This window comes from Mus musculus, chromosome 11, assembly GCF_000001635.26.
Source record: "Mus musculus strain C57BL/6J chromosome 11, GRCm38.p6 C57BL/6J".
NCBI classification, from domain to species: Eukaryota; Metazoa; Chordata; class Mammalia; order Rodentia; family Muridae; genus Mus; species Mus musculus.
In genome coordinates this window covers 97377270-97398542 of record NC_000077.6, presented here as the reverse complement: position 1 = coordinate 97398542, position 21273 = coordinate 97377270, and the positions used below count along the sequence as shown (strand labels likewise).

The following is a 21273-nucleotide window of genomic DNA, read 5'->3' as shown; positions in this document are numbered from 1 at the left end:
TCATTTCTAAACATTTTTATTTCAAATCTCTTTTCATCCCTCCCCAAAAAGACATGGGTCGGTACAGCAATCATAAAAAGGAGATACAAACACAAGAGTCAAATGTCTCCCGCGCTGACACTTACAAAAAACCGGGAATTATACACACAGTTTCCAAACAGGACCTGCAGCAGCTACTAATGTCCCTTTACAAGAGTCACACATGCCTATTAGTACAGTATTTACAGACACCCCACTCTGGAACTAATCTACAGGGACATCCCAACACCCACCCCTCTATGCCCAGAAAAATACCAAAACACACCCAAAGTGCATTTGTTTTGTTTATATCAAAACATCTTTCCCTCTCCCCATCCCACCCCAGACCCACCCCCATTTAAGATTGGCCTGCAAGTCTATTTTAACCATTTAGTTATTTTTTTATACTTTATGAAAATAAATTATACAGCAACTATTTTAATAAATTAAGCACAAAAAAGGGAGAATAAAGTAGGGAAACTAAATGGGAAGACAAAAGCCAGGCCACGCTTTGGCTTGGAGGGCAGGGGTGGCTAAGCAGGACAGAGTGGTTATGGGGGTACAGCTCCCCGGTGGTGAAAAAAACTCCAACCACTGAGTCCAGAATGACACCCCTCAGCACGGAGTTTCTGAAAACCCACCAGAATGCACAGCGGTCAGTGCCTGTGCTATGCAGCACCAGTGCAGCACCTGTGCAGGCATCCTCATGTCTGGCCTGCCCAGAGCGGTGCCTGGCTCTTGCCCGTCCCTCTTGGGAGCACCAGGGATGGAGGAGTGGTGGCATCAGCCCACTGCCCACAGAGCACAGCAAGTGGGCTGAAGAATGCCTTGTTTTCCCTATCTGTCTCCAGGAGCAGCTGCCGTCACAGTCCAGCTGCGATTCAATGTTGCTGTCTGCCTGGCTGCTTGTCTGCTCCTTGCTGCCTCTTGGCACTATGAGGAGGGGTCAGTGGGGCAGGGAGCGACTCCAGGGACCCTCTAAAACCCTCTGAAGATGGGATGAGTGAAAGCATGTCACAAACAGCATGCAGGGTGGGCTTTCTGGGAGGTAGATGAAGTGGGAAGGGACAGGACAAAGGACAGGAAAGACAAGAGGGACACCAGAAGAAACTAGGTGACCCCTATCCAGGACACCAGGAAGCAATGAAAGATCAAGGACACATGAAATCTGTATGTAAAGAAAGGTCCTTTCTCTGGCAGATTACAGAATCAGTATTCTATTTTCAACTGCAGTTCTGTCCCCAGAGCCCTCTCAGTGATTCAACCCAACCTCACTCCCAAAATGTTCTCCACGTTTCCAAGGAAGGGCCCCTGTCACACTGTACTGAGCACGAGGGCTCCAGTGCCAAAACAGATGGACCACAGGGGACTTGCAGACGTGACTCTTGTGGCCCAACAATTCTACAGCTATCATAATGGGGCACACCTTTCTTTCTTTTCTTTCTTTCTTTTTTTTTTTCTTTTTTCTTTTTTAATAAAAAAGGTTTTTACTCCCCAGGAGCAAATAAATCGTTTTGAACTACCGATAAACACTGCTGCAGTGAAAAGAAAGATGGCTACATGTATGCAATAGCACAGGTTCAGTGTAAGGACAGCTGTGTTGATGACTACAAATAAAAACCACATATCCACTCCCCTCGCCCCACAAACCAAACCAAGAGGATTCCCATAGGGAAAATGTCTAACTCAGAGCTCATCCCCTCCACACGTGGGCATGCCATTCTCTCATCAGAGTGGAAAGCGAACCCTAGTCCCCGCCAGTGGAGATGTTCCTAACACCCCAACTGCAGACAAGACTTGGACAAATGAGGGCGCTTTCTCGCTCGCTTACGCAAAACTCTAGACCTGTGAACGGCTCTTTCCATCTCGCCGACTTGGCCTCTCACTCCTGGGCTCAAAGGTAAGAGAAAAGCAACAAGGAAGGGAAGGAAGCTCCTACCCAGGGAAGCTTTTCCTGTCCCTACTTCCCATGGGATTGGAGCTTCAAGCAGGCCATGCCCTCCTAGAGACATGAGGCAAGGCTGAAAGGGTGGCTCCCTGGGGCTCTTCTAGGGCTGTACCATTTCCTAGTCCTCAGGGGACATGCATCACAGGGCATGTGTAGCCATCCCACCACACCCTGCTTGGCCTCAGAGGCTTAGTCCAAGTGACAGTGGGACAAGGAGAGACAGGAGCTGAGACACTTCCAAACCTTTCTATGCACATGTATGTCACTTGGTGCACAACCACGATCAAGTCAGGACAGGTGGATCCACAGCCAAGCTCCTGTTCCCCCATGCCTGCACTACCAGCACAGACACACGTTTCAAGTAACTACAACTTGCAGCAGTAGTTGTCACTAGCTTACAATAACATACCCGTTTGAGGAAGGTTACAGTAGATCAGTTATAAACGAGTGAAGGTTACATAGGCTGCATCTAGGAGTAGCGACACCCCCAACCACAACTTAGAAAACTGCAGCAGTTTTAGTCTCTAAAAGTGACTGCCTTTCCCAGTTTGTGACTGGCACATAACCACCAAAGACAAGTTGAGTTCCTCCTGCAGACTGCACTTCCATTAGCACTGCCCCACCATCTGCGAAAGATGAAGACCCATCCATGCCCTCTCGCCTCGCTCCCTCCCTTCCCCAGTCAACAGGCTCAACTGCTCACTCCCTTCTAACAAGGCCTCCTGGGGCCAGGCCATGCCTCCTCCTAGAGCTGTCTCCCACACTGCTGTTTTGTGGCCCATCCTGCTGAGGAAGGGTCAGGCCAGTTGTGACTGGAACACCGAAGCTCCTAAGAACAGCACAACACAAGTTCCCAGGACAGAAAGGGTGAGGCTGCCATGCTCTGGAGCAGGTCTGGCTTGCACCTGAGTATAGAAATTCTCCATGGGTGACCCCAGGACCAGAGGTGTCTGCTGACGCTGGCTTTGTCTTCCATCACACTCTCATTCTCCCTAGCCTTCAGACCTGTCCAAAGACTGCGGTCCAGTAGGACTCTGATGCTGTTGACCTTGCCACACATTTCTGCTCTGTACTTTAGCTTGAGTCTCTGTCACAGCGCCCTCACCTACAAGCCTTATCACCAGAGCTTTCCCAGACCATCTGGTCTACCCTGATCATGCCCACTCGATCTTTAAAGATGGTCCTTGATTTTATGCAACACTGAGTAGTGTTCCAATTCCTTCCTGAGCAACAGTTACTTTCCAGTTCCCTCAGGGCAGGGGTCTTGTCTTCTACCTCACATCCGTCCACACTACCTAGCTCACAGCCATGCAAGCAATGCAAACACGGCTGAAAGGGAATTTTTATATCATGGGTGGCTGAAATGGGAGAAACGATCTCTGGACTGCAAATATTAATCCCGTGAAGACCTCTATGACTCTGGACGTTGGACTCCATTACACACGGCCCTTTCTACAAGATGGCAAGTGGCCTGCACCCTCCAGAGGCAGAGCTGACAGGTACGCCAGTCTCTGAATCCTGACCTTAGGATGACCATGAGCTATGTTAACAGTGAAATGGACTGACACATAACTGTTCCTTTTGGGGCTCCGTTCTTTATAGTCGGCTGAGAAAACACATCTCTGTGTTTAGTTCAAGGAGGAGGAAGGTGACTCCACGCACAGAGGGAACCCACAGGCCACTTTCCAGATAAGACAGTTCTCTAAGTTACCTAGACACAGGGCTTCACCCCACCATCAGGAAACCCAAGACTGACGATATTTACTTTGTCACCTGAGGCAGACACAAGCAGGGGGAACTCAAAAGGCCATCACATGAAATACTACAGGGTTAAGAGTAATGAACCCAACAACCCCACTGTCCATCTTGAGTAGTTCTGTAGGACAGCAAACTTATGTGACACAAAGACTACTCAAGCACCGAAGTTCTTCCCTCCCTCCACATCCATCTGAAAGGCAAACTAGCATCTGACAGGTTCCCAGTGAGGAAAGGCAACAGGGTCTGACTCAGGAAATGTCCGGGTTGCAAGAATGAACATGGGGAAATGAAGAAGCCCTTGCCACCTCCATCTCAGGGGTGGGATGACAACACTGATAAGCCTATGGCCATGAGACGCCATGCCTTTTCTGCACTACAGAAATCCCGTTAAGGCTGAGCCGCGCAGGCTCCTCTAGGAGCATGATAGCTGTTTCTCACTTCCTCCACACTTCCGCTCACTAGCTGACAGGCGGGCGGGCGGGGTAACACTGACTCCTTAGCTGTGGATACGCTTTGCCACAAAGAATCTGGAAGCATGCTCCAGGCATGGGGTTGCTGACAGTTGGGGTAAAGCCCTGGCAGCCCAGGATTGGAGCTCTGAACTGCCCACGGGTGGGGGGGGGGGGAACGGGGATGGACACACCACTGCCTGCACAGCTGGCAGAGCAAGAGGAGCGTTGGTTTGACCAAAGTGAAATCCACAGTTACTGAGGGGAAGGGGCTGAGGGCAGGGAGAACTGGGTTTGCCTCAGGTCACTGAGCTTAAGGAATTTAGTCAACAAAATGCACACCAATTCCATGAGAGGCGATTCTGCAATCAGGTCTGTAAACCTTGAAAGGGAAGGAGTGGGATTGAGCTCTTCCCCAGCAAACAGAATGAGCGAACAGTTCCTCTGTCACTCACCACCCTCTCTCCCCGCCCCTCCCTCGCCGGTTGGAGCAGGAGATGAGAATCAGATGCCTTTCCCAGAAACCTCCCATCTCATTCTTGCACCTCTCTGGCTCGCCCGCCCTCCCTCCAGGTTCACGGAAGAGACTTCAGTGCTGCCTTTGGCACCAGCTGAACAACCAGGCTTCCTCGCCCCACCCTTCCCTTGACCTGCTCATCCCCATCACCACCTTCAATTCAATGGGTATAGACCCCCGCTGCCTTCCACCGAGAAATGTAAATACTAAAAGCTAACTTCTGAAAACAAACAGTGTTAAGACTTCTTCCAGTTTTCCAAGGAGCTCATCTGGCCCTGGGGTTCATGGGTTGGGGAGTGGGGAGCCCCACTTGGAGGATGGTTGTGTGCTTCTTCCAAGCCCCAGGGCTACAGGGGAACCAAAGTCTGTGCCAGGAATCACAACCCGCTCTTCTCTTTCTGCCAGATTCTTCTTTTGTGGTAGCCTCATTTGGTTCTTCAAGCTGGAGCCTGGCGATCAAATGCCTAGGTAAAAAGGGAAAGAAATCAAACAAACCAGCTCAAAGAGTAGTAGACCCACAGGGAGGAGAGGGAGGACCGCCAGCCACGGTGGGTGGGAGAAGATCAGCTCCAAAGCAGCAGGACAGCCACAAGCTTCCACAGACACTGAACTGCAGGACAGGAGACGTGGCAGTTGCCTCCGTTCATTTTGGTCCTTGTTCTATCTCACAAAGTCACAAAGAACATAAACACCCTTCCATGGGAAAATCTCCTAAGGACTTCGCTCAGCTGTCCTGAGTTAGTGTATTTTGAGTCCCATAGTGCCCTCCCATATGATGCTGTTTGGAGCCCCCCACCCCAAGGCCTTCTGAATGTGCTCCTATTGATGTGGGTTTCCATCGAGTTCTAGCAGAAGGGTCTGATCTCTTCTCAACAGAGCCCTGGAGACAGCTCACAGGCTAAGAGCCCTCACTGCTCTTGCAGAGGAACTGGGCTTGGTTCCCAGCACCCATAAAATGGCTTATGAACCCCTATAACTGATTCAAGAGGACCCAATGTCCTCTTCTGGTCTTTTGGCCTCTACAGGCTCCTGCATGCATGGATGAACATAAAATCACAAAGGCACACACAGACAGACAGACAGACACACAGAGAAATACTTTTAAAAGGAGCAGTATCCAGTAGATGCACCTTCTACCTCACCATTGTGATAGTTTTATTTTTGAGACAGAATCTTGGTATAAAAAGCAGAGTGGCTGGGTAACGTGGTGCCAAACCTTTAATTCCAAGACTTAAAAAGCAGAGGTACGTAGGTCTTTAATAAGTTTCAAGCCAGGCAAAGCTACATAGTCCTATCCTGCCCTCATCTCAAAAAGAAAAGTCTTTTGGGCTGGTGTGATGGCTCGGGACTAAAGACACCTGCTTTGGCCCTACGGGAACAGAGAAGCTGCTAAAAGCATTGCTCTGGTGGGTCACAAGTCCCTGCATTTCCAGCCCCAGGGAAGCCGATGCCTTCCTCTGTCCTTTCAAGGCACCCACACTCATGTTTACACACTCCCACACCATAACAGAATCAAATAAAACCTTAAAAAAAATAAAGAAAACAAGGAGAAAAGGAAACAGAGCCAACTGCTTTTATCTCTGAGGGGCTGGGATTACTGGCATCAAGCCCAGCCCCTGCCCTAACGACCACACAGGAGAAATCGTCCTGTATTCTAAACCCTTGAATATGCTAGGAACCACTTCCAAGGCACACAACTTCATCTAACCGAAGCTCTGAACAGTTTTACATCCCGTCCAGAGCCTTCAGCCAGAGCTCAGCAGCACTCCAGAGCTACCATTTCCTAGCTTCTGTCTGGCTTGCCCTCTGCCCTTGTTAGCAGTCACTACTAGCACAACTCGCCTGCTTTCCCCTACCAGCACAGGGTCCAGGGCTCCGAGGGCTCCGAGGAGGCATAGGAAGTTTACCGAGCCTAAGAGAACAAAGGCGGGCTGGAGAGGATGCTTAGCCTTTAAGGACAGTGCCCACTCTTCCCAGCACATTCATGGCAGTTCACAACTGTTTATAACTCCAGTTATAGGAATTGGATGCCCTGTTCTGGCCTCCATGGGTGGTTGGCATGGATGTGGTACAAAGATACATACAGGCAAGACACCATATGTTTTTTAAAAAGAAAGCATACAGGACAGCAGCTCTCTAGCTGTCACATGCCTTTGGAATAAGAGCACCGAGGCCAGGAAAGCAGAGCTCCCACTCCACTGTAAGGCTGCTGCTCCTGCAGCTGTGTGTGCGAACAGCACCAAGGAGCACAAGAGAAGCACAGTAGTCAGTGCTTAGAGACAAGGCCCGGAATAAGGGGATCACAGTGCTAACACGGACGGACCTGGCAGATGACACCAGCATGGAGGTAAGCACGAGCTTGCAGCCAGCATGGCCACGGACAACAGTTCCTCCAATGCTGCTCCCAAATCAGGCCAACCTTTCAGTGGTCACTTGAGTACAAACTAAGCCAGGTGTGCTAGTGCTTTTTAATCCCAGAGTTTGGGAGACAGAGGCAAACAAGTATCTGTGAGTTCAAAGCCAACTTGAAGTCCAGACCAGCCAGGGTTACATAGTGAGACCCTATCTCAAAAAACAAAAACAAGGGCTGGAGAGATGGCTCAGCGGTTTAGAGCACTGGTTGTTCTTCCAGAGGACCTGAGTTCAATTCCCAGGAACCACATGGTGGCTCACAACCATCTGTAATGGGATCCGATGCCCTCTTCTGGTATGCAGTTTTAAGTACAGATAGAGACTCATATACATAAAATAAATAAATCTTAAAAGACTAGAGCAAAACAAAAATTAGATCAGGCATGGTAGTATATAGTGGCACAGTGATAACCCTAGCCAAACAAACAAACAAACAAACAAACAAACTAGTTAGAGGAAAAAACAGAAACAGTTCAGGTCTTGTGTGGAACCTCAATTTGGTTTTGAGGATCTGACTTTTTTGGACTATATAGGCACCTGTGCTTATATACGCACTCATGCGCGTGCACACACACACACACACACACACACACCAACAGACAACTAACACACACACCAACACACAACTAAAATTAAAAAAAACTTAGAAAACAAAACCACTAGCGAGACTGCCAGCACAGAGGCACGCTGATGGAGGAGAGCGCGCTCCTACTGCTGCTGATGGAGGAGAGCGCGCTCCTACTGCTGCTGAGCCCTTCTCCAGACACTATTCCTTTGTTCTCTCTCCCCCTCTCCCCTCTCTCTCCCTCCTTCTCCCCAACCCACTTTATTTTTGTGGTGTATATGTGTGGGGGTTGAAACAGGGACTCATGAAGTTGGCCTCCAACTTGCTATGGTGCTAAGGCCAACCTTGAACTCTGATCCTATGGCCTCCACTTCCTCAATGCGGGGACTACAGGTATGTGCCACCATGCCCTGTATTTTATTCTTTCAAACATTTACTTTACCATGGCAGAGAAGAGGCAGGCTGCTTTTTCTCACTGCCGTCTCAAGCTGTAAGCCTTGGAAAAACTCTTACTGCAATGCATGCCTTTTGAAAATAAAGGCATTCACTAGTTCCTTTAGGCTTATCTCCCCATTGGGCTCTTGCTTTCTGTATCACACAGGCAGTATCCTGAAGACCAGCCAAAGCAAATATGCAGTCACACTGTGAGTGCCTTACTTATGCTCAGTGAGAAGCTTGCACACTACGATCCTCTTTGCGCCAACTTCCAAGTGGATCACAGGTATATAACATGTTCAGCTTGGCAAGGAAAAAACATTTTTTGAGTAGTAACTAGGAATCTAACTTAGGACATCGTGAGTGCTAGGCAGGTAGTCTCCTACTGAAATATATCCTCAGCTCTCTTTTACTTTTTAGTTTCAGGTAGATCTGACTAATAAATGAATTGAATCCACAACTGTAGCTTTAAAAGGCTTGGCTTGGCAAACACTCTATAAGGCTGCAGTTCTTAGCCTGTGGGTTGTGATCCCTTTGGCAAACCTCTATTTCCAAAAATGCTTTCATTAGGTTGAGAACCACTGGTTTAGGGCCTTCATGACTGTTGTGTTTTTCTTCAAATGAAATGATGTACCTATCAGAGAATCAATTATCAGACAAATTTGTGGGCCAGGAAGTAACCTAGTGCCTAGGCTTGGCAAAGAAAGAGACAGGGTGTTCCTACCTTCATGTTCAACAGCAGGGGTCCTTGCTGCTACGTGGAAGGCTCCACCTCTTGTTTCTGTTTGGAAATGAGCTGCGCTTCCTTTAGGGACAGGTACACCTCTTCCTGAGGATCATAGTAGTAGAACTTTCGAATGTAAGAGATCAGAGGTCTGTGGAAAAACAAGGAGACAGAGAGGGTACCATTTACAGGGACATTTCTCAGAAACTATGACTGCTGTTTCCTTTAAGAATACATCTCTTGCTGAGCCCTCCTCCCTTCTCCATTTCTTCATATTGTATGACACACACATCTTGCTCCCTTTGCTGCAATGTCACAGCTCTAGAGTTAAGTGCTAAGAATCGAAAGAACACTGCCTACAAACGCTTTACGTCAGGCTTGGCCTCCAGGAGCAGCTTGCAAGCGTCAAAGGCACTTCCACTTCTAGTTCACTCCCTCCCCACCCCAAACCCTGACAACCCCATTGTACTTAGGCAGTGGCAGATCCGGAATATGGTCTATTCGGACAAGCTGCCGGATCCGGAATCTGCAAAGATGCTGGAGGGACTTGACATTGCTGAATCTGGACACTGGATAGAGCAGCTGTACTGGAGTTGGTGGCAGTCCTTCAAGAATAAAACCAAAGGAAGATACTCAGAATAACGAAGCTAACTACAGCTCCCAGAAGAAGTGCTGTGGGGAAGATGTCACAGGGCTATTTTAGAGTTCATGTATATACTCTGTGTTAAAGCCCCTTACAAAGGGCTGTTGAGAGCCATCTGTGAGAGCACCATTACCATTCAAGGGAATTTCCTGTCCTCTGATTACCTCCCCAGCAACATTTTGGTTTATTGACAGGCTAGCCTCAACCTAAAGCAATCCTCCTGTCTTAGCCTCCTGAGTACTGGGACCATAGATGTAAGTCCCAATACTTGGGTTCCAGAATCACTCTCCTTCTTCTTCTTCTTCTTCTTCTCCTTCTTCTTCTTCTTCTTTTTTTTTTTTTTTTCAAAACAGGGTTTCTCTGTGTAGTCCTGGCTGTCCTGGAACTCACTTTGTAGACCAGACTGGCCTCGGACTCAGAAATCCACCTGCCTCTGCCTCCCAAGTGCTGGGATTAAAGGCGTGCGCCACCACTGCTGGGCCCAGAATCACTCTTAATTGTGGAAAATAGCCCAATGAACAAGACCACGATAGAGCCTGCTTGGAGCCAAGGGACCAAGTCCAAGCGTGAGGTTCTCAGGGAAGGACAACCCAGAGCCTCCCTGTTGGGAACGGGGATACTTGTGCAGCACTATTTAGCAGTATCTTAAAGATCAGAGCTCAGGATATTCAGAGGTACAGTGGTTTGAATAGCCTTTATGGCCAGAAAGGGTCACATGTTGAGAGGCCAGTCCTTTCTGTGGAGGTTTTGGTACAGAATATTTCAGCTCAAAGGCCCCACAGCATTCCAACTAGTGAGCAGGAAGGGGGCAGGTGGAGCTGGTATCCAGGCTGCCACTCCTGCAACTGTCTACTCAGGCCAGGCCAGGCCAGGCCAGCTTGGTACTTTTCTTCCCTCGCTATTCTCCCTCTCCTACTGGAGCTTAGGCTGGGTTACAGGAACAACACCAATGCTTCTGAAAGACAGCTACTGCAGCTGCACAAGCTGGGCCTCATGCAACAGTGCTCAGGTGCCTGTCCTGTGTACCTGCCAGGCTCCAAGCAAACACTCCTACATGGGTCAGAGCTCCTGTGCTGGGGAAGCCCAACCCCCACAGTCAATGCCACAGAACCCAGCCACCAAGGACAAGGACATCAGGGACTAAAACATTCAAATGAACTAACAATGTTCTGGTTTCCATAGCAATGGGACTATGAAGATTAAGAGAAGCAAACTAAAGATTGAGAAGTGGACTGGAGAGATGGCTCAGAGGTTAAGAGCGCTGACTGCTCTTCCAGAGGTCCTGAGTTCAATTTTCAGCAACCACAAGGTGGCTCACAACCATCTGTAATGAGATCTAATACCCTCTTCTGGAGTGTCTGAAGACAGTGATAGTACACTCACATTTGGTTTTTCAAGATAGGATTTTTCTGTGTAGTCCTGGCTGCCCTGGAACCTGTTCTGTAGACCAGGCTCTAGGCTGGCCTTGAACTCAGAGACCCACCTGCTTTTGCCTCCTGAGTGCAAGGACTAGAAGTGTGTGACACCACACCCAGCTAGGAATTATTTTCTTAGCCACTGTCATATCCAAAGAAATACTACAAACACAAATGGTTAGAAAATAAAATTCTACAATTACTGGGGTTTAATTTCAAACAGCTTTAAAATTTTTTGATTGAAGGCCTGAGGAAAAAAGGAAGTGAAGGCTGTAGATTGTCTCCAAAGCCATGTCATGGTTGCTGACGTGTTCCCTCATGAGGGTCCAGGGGGAACAAGGATTCTATCAGGAATTGCGCTAGAGGCCACTAATGTACGATTTTAGCCAAGAATGTGCCTTCATTCTGTTTACAGCTTGAGAACCTGAGACAGAGGAAAGCTAATGGACTAATTTGTTTGGCAAAGGAAATTTCAAAACCAGAGAGTGCTCAGGCTAATCCTGAGAAAGCAGTTGTAATTGTTAGAGACCAGCACCACTGAAGGGAGAGTGCCTATCTTCACTAACACAACAGGAAGGCGTCCCGAAGGAAAGCTCTGCCCTTAGAGGTCCATCTTGTGTGTGAAGACCTAGATTCATTTTAACAGAGAATCCAGGCTCTCAAACCCCCGGAACCCTGGAAAGCCGGAAGTGTTTGATTCTATAGGAACTCACAGTTAAGACCTTGGACTTGGCCTGGCAGTGGTGGTACACGCCTTTAATCCCAGCACTTGGGAGGCAGAGGCAGGTTAATTTCTGAGTTCGAGGCTAGCCTGGTCTATAAAGTGAGTTCCAGGACAGCCAGAGCTACACAGAGAAACCCTGTCTCGATAAACCAAAAAAAAAAAAAAAAAAAAAATAGACCTTGGACTTTTTTAAAAAACTGGTGATGGGTCGGCAAGGTGGCTCAGTGGGTAAAGACACTGAATTCAAGCCCGGCAGCCTGAATTCAATCTCCAGAGCCCATATGGTAGATAGAGGAAAGACCCAACTCCAGTAAGCTGTCCTCTGATGGTTCATGAGCACTAGGCACACAAATGTATATACATATACACAAATAAATAAACACAATTTTTTTAATTAAAAAGAAGATGAAATTGGCTGGGCAGTGGCACCCGCCTTTAAGCCCAGCACTCACAGAGGCAGTGGATGTCTCTGAGTTCAAGGCCAGTCTGGTCTACAGAGTGAGCTTCAGGACAGCCAGGGATACACAGAGAAACTCTGTCTTGGAAAAACAAAAAAGATGAAATTGTTAAAGACAATGGGGATCGTTAAAGTCAGTTGGAATATATAATATACATTATTAACATGGTCATGAGCCTCTAAGGGGCAAGAGGTGGAGTTGTGATAGTTAGCACGGCCATTTAACAGATCTATAATCACCGTGGATGCTGTGAGCATGGCTGTGTAGAGTACCCTTGATGATTTTTAGCTGAGGCAGGAAGACCCATTCAGGTAAACACTGATACAAATGAAATAAATCTAAAGAAAAAAATTTAAATTTTTTTTTAAATTAAAGAGAGATTTAAAGTTGGGTGCAGTGGTACATGCCTTTAGTAGCAAAATTGGGGACAGGGTGGGTTGGGAGTGGGGGGGCACAGAGGCTGGTGAATCTCTGAGTTTGAGAGGCCAACCTGGCCTAGTGAGTTCTAGGAAAGCCAGGGCTGTAGAAAGACCTACACAGACACACACACACTAACACACAGAGAGAGAGAGAGAGAGAGAGAGAGAGAGAGAGAGAGAGAGAGATTTTTAAGATTTTATTTATTTTATTATATTTATTAAATATTATATTTAAGTACACTGTAGTTGTCTTCAGATCTCATTACGGGTAGTTGTGAGCCACCATGTGGTTGCTGGGATTTGAACTCAGGACCTCCAGAAGAGCAGTCAGTGCTCTTAACTGCTGAGCCATCTCACCAGCCCCCGAGAGAGATTTTTAAGACATCAAACTGGGGTAAGACTAAATTTTAGGGTATAGGGAAAGGTATTTCAATAATCCCAGTATTGATAATAGAAAAATGAAAAATGCACACTTATGCCAGCACTTGAGAGGTGGAGGCAGGAGAATCAGGAGTTCAAGGTCTCCCTCAGCTATATAGTCAGTTTGAGGCCAGTAAGGGCTTCATGGCATTGCCTAGAAAACAAACCAAGCAAACACAAGGACGTCTTGTAGGCAGAGTATGCAGTGGCGGCAGTGTTCGAGACCTGCCAGCATGGTTTCCACCTTATACCTAAGAACTGGTATGGCTACTTCCTTCTCCACAAAACATCCAAACTGGATCTGCCAAGCCTCTGGATAGAATAATGATTTCACAGGAAATTCAGAGAACCATATTGTAACCATAGGGGTTACAATAAGTAAATTACAGGCAGAACAATATTTTATTTTAAAATATTCTTTTTTTCTTTCTTTTCTTTTCTTTTCTTTTCTCTTCTTTTTGTTTTTGTTTTTGATTTTTGATTTTTCAAGACAGGGTTTCTCTGTGTAGCCCTGGCTGTCCTGGAACTCACTTTGTAGACCAGGCTGGCCTCGAACTCAGAAATCCACCTGCCTCTGTCTCCCGAGTGCTGAGATTAAAGGCATGCATCACCACGCCTGGCTTAAAAATATTGAGACAGGGTCTCATTCGATAGCACTGACCTGGATATATTTAAATTTTTATCACTGCAAGGTACAGCAGCTTACACCTATAATTCCAGCACTTAAGAGGCTAAGGCAGGAGGACTGCCACAAGCTCAGCACTAGGCTAGGTTACACATTAAGTGCTGAGATCAGAAGTTCACTGTCACCTAGGGAGCATACTTGAAGTCAGTCTGGGATACACCAGACACCACCTTCCAAAGCAAATAAATATACAGAGAAAGAAATAGACAGACAGCCAAGAATGAGGTTCCTCTTCAGAGCATGCCGAAGACGCTGGATTATGTGGTGACGAAATCTGGGGAACTAAGCTAAATGTCCTATCCAATTATCTACAATCTTAATAGACTAACCTATTAGTTAACTTTGAGTTCTTCATAAGAGTTAAGAGATATTTAAATTAGAAACTTGACTTTCTCTTAGTAGGCATTCAATAAACAGTAGTCCATACTACAAACTCTTACTCGTGTACAATATTAGAAATCTTAGCTGCAATTTCTGAAGATAAAGTACATTTGTGGGATAAAAAGAGCTGTATTGGCGCAGCCTGAGACTCCAAGTCTCTCAATATGCTGCAAGCAGTGACGTTCCCGAGTCAGGAAACACCTCACTGAGTCGCCTAGATTACCAATAAGCAGAGCTCATCCCCTTTTCCCTGCAAATCACTTCGTTTTTCTCCATCCCTTCCTTAAGGCTGGGAGTTCCCTCAGGGCATCAGCTAGCTGACTTTTTATACTAAGTTACAAATAAATGTTTGATAAATAAATATCCATCATATCCACAAATGTTAAAAACTGCTAAACAGAGTCAATGGTATGAAAAATTCTAACATGTTCCTTCAACTAAGACAAACACATGAGCCCCAATGGTGTTGGCAGCACTGCAGCAAATACCAAATGAAGTGAGAATTAATACAGTTCACACCCTGTCGTGCCTTATTTAAATCACCAACATTATACAAACATCACTGTCACCTGGCCCAATCCTGTTCCTGATGTTCTGCCCGAGGCTCCCCAGCAACTCCTACATTTTAGAGCAATTTCTTGGCACCCTGCTTAGGAAGCTAATTTGATTCAAAGTGAAAGCATGAAGCTCTCACTTTTCTGTTTGCTTCCTACAGATTCCTCACATAAATGTGCTTGTCAGTTTTCCTTACCTAATGCTAAAAGCCAAGTTCTTCTAAACCATTCCTCCACCTCCTCTGATAGAGACCAGGCAGATAACTTTTTGAGTGGGCTGGCTGACTTGACTATATAATCACACTAGTGAAGCCAAGAGCAGGACAGTGCTCCCATGTGGAGAGAAGTCTTTGTTTTTCAACACAGTAGAGATGTCAATATACCAAACAACAACAAGCCACTCCTGTTTGTCAGTTAGTACACTATGGACAAACCCTAGCAGGCATTTCTTAAAAAACTACAACTGCACCCAGCCTGCAGACCCACTCACCACTGCCTTTCTGGTGAGTCCACTCTCACACCCCTGTCCCTAGGGAAATGCCTGCAGAGGTCACACTGCCTGGCTTCACAAATAAAAAGTAAGAAGCCTGCAACAGCAGCAAGGAACCATCTCAATGTCAAATGTTACACGATGCCTGGGCTTCAGCGATGGGAACAATTTTCTTATTCATGTGGTCAGAGAAGCAGAAACCATTCTTTAGAACATTACAGGATTAATGTACAAGAGCTGGCCTTAGTCACTGGACTCTGCAGAAGTGGTTGCTCCAATAGCCAGGACAAACAGTTTTAGGTGTGGCCATTGTTTGGGGACTGGAACATTCTGGTAGAATATCACATCCTAGTTGAGCTTAATAATTAATGTAACTAGCAGGAGGCTGAGGCAAAAGGAGAGCTTGGGCAACATGGAAATACAAGGCTACCCTGAAATACAAGAGTAAGGCCTGTCTTTAAAAAGCAACAATAATAAATTACTCTAACTACAATTTTACCTGGGACCCTGGATCTCAGGAAATAGAGAAATTTCCCGTTCTTGGAGTGCATGATGGCTCTCTTAATGAACTCCACCACCGACTGACAGCGATCCTCAAACTTGGGATGGCACCATAAGCTGAAAGTCCCTGGAATGGAAAACGAAGAGTAAATTTACAACCTTTTTAGGTGTGGTGTGGTGTGGTGTGGTGTGGTGTGGTGTGGTGTGGTGTGGTGTGGTGTGGTGTGGTGTGGTGTGGTGTTCCTGTCATCAGGACGCTCAGGAGTCTAAGGCAGGAAGATCTGAGCTAGAGGGTAGACTGGGGTAGGCAGCAAAACTCTAAAAATTAAAAAGAAAGAAAAACAAACAAACAAAAAAACCTCAAATGATCTAAGAGGCTGCTTTGAACATTTTAATTTTTTGTTTGTGTTTTGTTGTTGTTTGGTTTTTTTTGAGATCTGGTTTCTCTGGGTAGCTTTGGCTGTCCTAGAACTTGTTCTGTAGACCAAGCTGGCCTCAAATTCATAGACATCAGCCTTCTTACTGGGATTATAGGCATGCATCACCACCGCCTGACTAAACATTCTATTTTTTTAATAACTAAATTATTAAAAATTAAATTTTAGGCCAGGCAGTAGTGGCACACACCTTTAATCCTAGCACTGGGGCGGTGGAGGCAGGAGGATTTCTGACTTCGTGGCCAGCCTGGTCTACAGAGTGAGTTCAAGGACAGCCAGGGGTACACAAAGAAACCCTGTCTCAAAAAAAAAAAAATTAAATTTTAGGGCTGGTGAGATGGCTCAGCAGGTAAGAGCACTGACTGCTCTTCCAAAGGTCCTGATTTCAAATCCCAGCAACCACATGGTGGCTCACAACCACCCATAATGAGATCTGACGTCCTCTTCTGGTGCATCTGAAGACAGCTACAGTGAGCTACAGTGTACTTATTTATAATAAAAAATAAATCCTTGGGCTGGAGCAAGTGGGGTGGACCAGAGCGAGCAAAGGTCCTAAATTCAATTCCCAGCAACCAGATAAAGGCTCACAACCATCTATACGGCTATAGTGTGTAAATAAATAAATAAATCTTTTTAAAAAAATAAATTCTAAACAATATTTTTGCTCATTTTTTTCGGTATGGTGGTAGCACACACCTTTAATCCCAAAGCACTCTGTAGGCAGAGGTAGGCAGATCTCTGTGAGTTCAAGGCCAGCTCTATAGACTAAGTTCCAGGAGAGCCAAGGATACACAGAGACATCCTGTCTTGAAAACCCAAAACATAAAATAAACTAACAAAAGAAAAACAAAAATCTCAGAAGAATTTAGAGAGGCCAGCAATACGACTCAGTGTGTAAAGGTGCTTGCAAGCAAAGATGACATCCTGAGTCCTCAGCCTAGAACCAACAGAGGAGGAGGAAAGACGTGATCCCTCAGGTTTCCTGTCTATCATACACGTGTGGTGACCTACACAAGCTCGAACACATGCATTCACAAAATGCATGAATTAAAAATGTTTTAAAAGCTGGACGTGGTGGCCCATGCCTTTGATCCCAGCACTCGGGAGGCAGAGGCAGGTGGATTTCTGAGTTCGAGGCCAGCCTGGTCTACAGAGTGAGTTCCAGGACAGCCAGGGCTACCCAGAGAAACCCTGTCTCAAAAAAAAAAAAAAAAAAGTTTAAAAAAACAAATAATTAAGTTAAAAAAATAAGGATTTTCTTTTTTTAAAGATTTATTTATTTATTATATGTAAGTACACTGTAGCTGTCTTCAGACACTCCAGAAGAGGGAGTCAGATCTCGTTACGGATGGTTGTGAGCCACCATGTGGTTGCTGGGATTTGAACTCTGGACCTTCGGAAGAGCAGTCGGGTGCTCTAACCCACTGAGCCATCTCACCAGCCCGGATTTTCTTTTCCATATGTATATCATTCTTAAATGACTTACTCCCCACACTTGTATTTATAAATGCTACATTCACCTGTCATACAGTAAAGACGCACATTCTCTAAAGGATGTGAGAGGACTAGTGAAAGCAAGGGCTCTCAGATCTAGAGCCATCCAGAGTGCACACCATTCACTCTTTAGGGACTCACACGACAGGCACAGGGAAAGCAAACTAAGTCTTCCCTTCTTCCCCATGCCCAGAACGTTGTGAAGTTTCTACCTCAAACTCCAGAGTTCCAAAGGCAAAAGGGAATCTGACCTCCTGTGACTTAATACTAGGTTCCGAGAATCATCCACAAAAGAACACAATTTGGAGTACCCAGTCACTGCAGGGAGCTGCAGCCTGGAGCCTCTGCAGCTCCTCTTACAGTACCACTGAAAACGGTGAGGGTTGTGTCCCACTGCCAACAAGTACCAGACACAAAGCCTCTTTCTACCAAAGGTTAAAAAGAAAGGCCCTTAACCAAAGAGCCACTGGGACATAACTGAGGAGGGAGGCTCTTACTCCCTCACCTAGCAAGAACCTAACAGCCAAGAAGTATTCATCTACCATTCCCAGAGTCTAGTCAATTAATAGTCTGTTTTAACCAAATAGCTCATTCTGAAATGCTGTATTTTATATTTGGTTTATCTGTGATTCTGCTTCTTTGGAACTGCAGAAAAGTTGGCAGCATTGGCTTCTAACCACATCCCACTTCCAACAGTTACCTAATCCATGGCTTCTTTTTTTATAATTATTAACATTTATTTTTATTTTGGGTATGTGTGCCCCATGTGTGTGTGTGTACCCACGGAGGTCACAGGAAGGTATCAGATCCCCAAGAACTGGAATTACAAACACTTGTGAGCCACCCGACATGGATGCTGGGAACTGGACTTTGGTCCTTTGGGAGAGAGAGCAGCAAGTATTCCCAACCACTAAGGCCTCCTGACCAAACCCATGGCTGCTCCTCCCCCCTCTCCTCCTCCTCTTCTTCCTCTTCTTCCTTCTCCTTCTCCTTGTTTTGTTTTTTTAAATCAGTTTTCCAAGAAAGGCCTCTGCCTCGTCTCTAGAGTGCTAGGGTTAAAGGTGTGCACCACCACCACCTGGAGATTTAATGACTTCTTAAACTTTTTCTACATATGATCCTATTTTGCCTACGAAATTTTACATGCAACCCAGGTATGTAGGTATATAAAACAGGTATAAAGATAAAACATTTTCTGAAAATAAATCACACACAAAAAATAGTTTTTTTTTTTTTGTTTTTGTTTTTTCATTCTGTGAGACAGGGTTTCTCTCTGTAGAATAGGCTAGCCTAGAACTCAGAGGTCCGCTGGATTCTGCCTCTTGAGTGATAAGATTAGAAGCATGCACCAACATGCCCAGGTTTGTTTGTTTTTTTAAATTATGTAGAACATATATAATTTTACTATTTTTTAAAGATGAAAGCAAATTTCCATGCTAAGATGAATTTGTCTGCTACTTTTACATAAAGAATTAAAACTTGGTGCCAGGCGGTAGTGGCGCATGCCTTTAATCCCAGCGCTTGGGAGGCAGAGGCAGGCAGATTTCTGAGTTTGAGGCCAGCCTGGCCTACAGAGTGAGTTCCAGGACAGCCAGGGCTACACAGAGAAACCCTGTCTCGAAAAAACAAAAATAAAAACAACAACAACAACAACAACAAAAAGAATTAAAACTTGGGCTGGTCATAGTGGCGCATGGCAGGGATAGAGTCAGTTCAAATCCCATCTTGGATATATAGTTCAAAGCAAGTCTGGGCTACACGAGACCCTGTCTCAAACAAACCAAGACCAGGGAGCTGGCCCAGTGCAAACACAAGGACCTGAGTTTGGATGCCCAGAATCCGTGTAAAGCTGAGTGTGGGGATCACATGTCCATGTTCCCGGCACTCCTATGGCAGAATGGGGGCAGGGGTGAGAAACTCCCTAGACGCTCAGGCCAACTATGCTGGTCATGCTGCACCCGTGAACAGAGCCTGCCTCAAGGGAAAGGTACAGATCCACACTCAAGGCATCCATGGTGTCCTCTAACTTCACAGCCACCCTGCAGCATGCACACACTCCTGTACTTATCCACCCGTCACAAACACACAGCACCCCCACATATCCACAAACAGAGAGATAGACAGACAGACGGGCAGGCAAGAGAGCTAGCTTAGAAGTTAAGAGCATTTTGCAGGGTTGGTGCCTAGCACTCATATCAGGCAGCTCATAATTGCTGATAATTCCAGCTCCAGGAGACTTAACACCCTCTTCAAGTAGTACGTATACATACACTCAGGCCCACCCACAAAAATAATAAATTTTAAAAGGAGGGCAGGGGACTACCTCAGCCAAGGTAGGAAAAGGCAAAGCTGGAGAAAGGCTTTCCCGGGGCAGCAGCTCTTACCTCTATAGTGCTCCATTCTAGTGTGATGGGTGATACCCTGTGATCGAAAGCTGAGGCTCAGGATGTAACGAGGATCAGAGCTGTCTCGTACCAGGAAAGAACCATCTGGCTTCCCCTTCAGTTTCATCTCTGCATCTTCCCAATTCATAGGTCCCCAGTACCAGCCGCACTATACAAGACAGGGAATACTGAAGTAGTTAACAGAGAAATGCCAATGTCCCGAGCACAGTCTGTCTTAGCAGGGAAGATTTCCCCCATTCTCCAAAATACCCGAGAAACTAAAAGCCATTAACACTTGTGCCGACCATAGCAGAGAGCATCAGGCTCCTTACACTTTTACTCTGTACCAATCCTACATCTCTTTACCAGTACTCCTGTAAGGACCAGAAGGAACCAGGTCCGTTTACCTAGAAAACCACCTTACACTATCCTAAAGATTTCTCGGCAACCCTCCTCCATCATGTCTAACTTCTTCCCACCCTGTCAGTCTTCTTATGTTTCCTATGAAACAAACAATAGCTACTGTCTAGCCACTGTGAATATGGAGACACAGAAACTCCTCTTCCTCTAAAAACAGTAAGGACACCACAGACAGAGCTCAGGTGTGGGAGGAAAGGTGAGCTGCCAGCCCTCAGGCATCCCTACCTTTTCCAGCTCTCGAAGGCTGGCTGCAAAGCTGCTTGAGTCGGGCCGATAGAGGGGACACTGGAGGTGCTGAGGGGGCTGGCTGTGCAGGGATTCTGACGCTCTGATGGGAGCAATTCGGGGAAACGCATCTGCAGGGCAAGAGAATGGAGACCACTTGTTTATCCACACTGCTCCAACCCTAGACAGACTTCCCTTCCCCAAAAAGATGCTAACTGAAGAGGGCAAGGCATTAGAAGCTAAGCTGAGAGGGTGGGAGCCAAAGCAGTGGGAAAGAGCTGGATGGGCCGGAACAAAAAGCCGTGTGAGCTTGTGTAAGCCGTGAAGGATGAGTGGGGGCGTTCAACCCCAGAAAAGCAGTACGGGAGCTGCTCACTAACCTGACTAAGGTGACTACTTCAGGGGCTTCACCAGCCTAGAGCGGTTCCAACTTCTCCCACCTCGAAGTGAAGTGCCGGTAAAGCAGCCTTGGAAATAGTGACTCGCTTACTGCCCAGGGAGAGTAAGGATTTTTGCCAGGCAAGTAGAAAAGAATGCTGATTTCATTCATTTTATTCCTTGGGTACTGGAGGCTGGCAAAGCAGGTATGGGCTACTAAATGCTTGGTACTTATTTACAAGGCTGCAGTAAATACCAAAAGCTTAGGAAAAAAAACCACACAACTTTGATAACCAGCAATATAGTAAACCTCTTCACTGAGCTGACATTAAGGCAATTTCTTAACTGATATATCCTCAGCAAAGCAGTCCCAGAAGCAGGAACCAGAAATCCCAGGCTTTAATTTCTAACAAAAGTTA

The 21273-nt window shown here is 46.3% G+C and overlaps 1 protein-coding gene across 5 annotated transcripts in view; it reads right to left on the bottom strand.

Moving 5' to 3' along the window:
- Positions 1-21273, bottom strand: part of Socs7 (suppressor of cytokine signaling 7) — a 36251-nt gene continuing 14978 nt past the window's right edge. For 3 of the 5 annotated variants that reach the window (NM_138657.4, XM_006532529.3, XM_006532528.3), the window contains 6 exons: positions 20477-20607; positions 19832-20000; positions 15515-15643; positions 9296-9431; positions 8827-8977; positions 1-5154 (listed from right to left, as the gene is read on the bottom strand). In NM_138657.4, the coding sequence (NP_619598.2) occupies positions 8857-8977; positions 9296-9431; positions 15515-15643; positions 19832-20000; positions 20477-20607 (686 nt within the window). In that variant the 3' untranslated portion in view covers positions 1-5154; positions 8827-8856. Of the gene's footprint in view, positions 5155-8826; positions 8978-9295; positions 9432-15514; positions 15644-19831; positions 20001-20476; positions 20608-20856; positions 21049-21273 lie in introns of those variants that run through there. The other 2 variants (XR_388369.3, XR_001779922.2) reach the window with 2 other exon arrangements.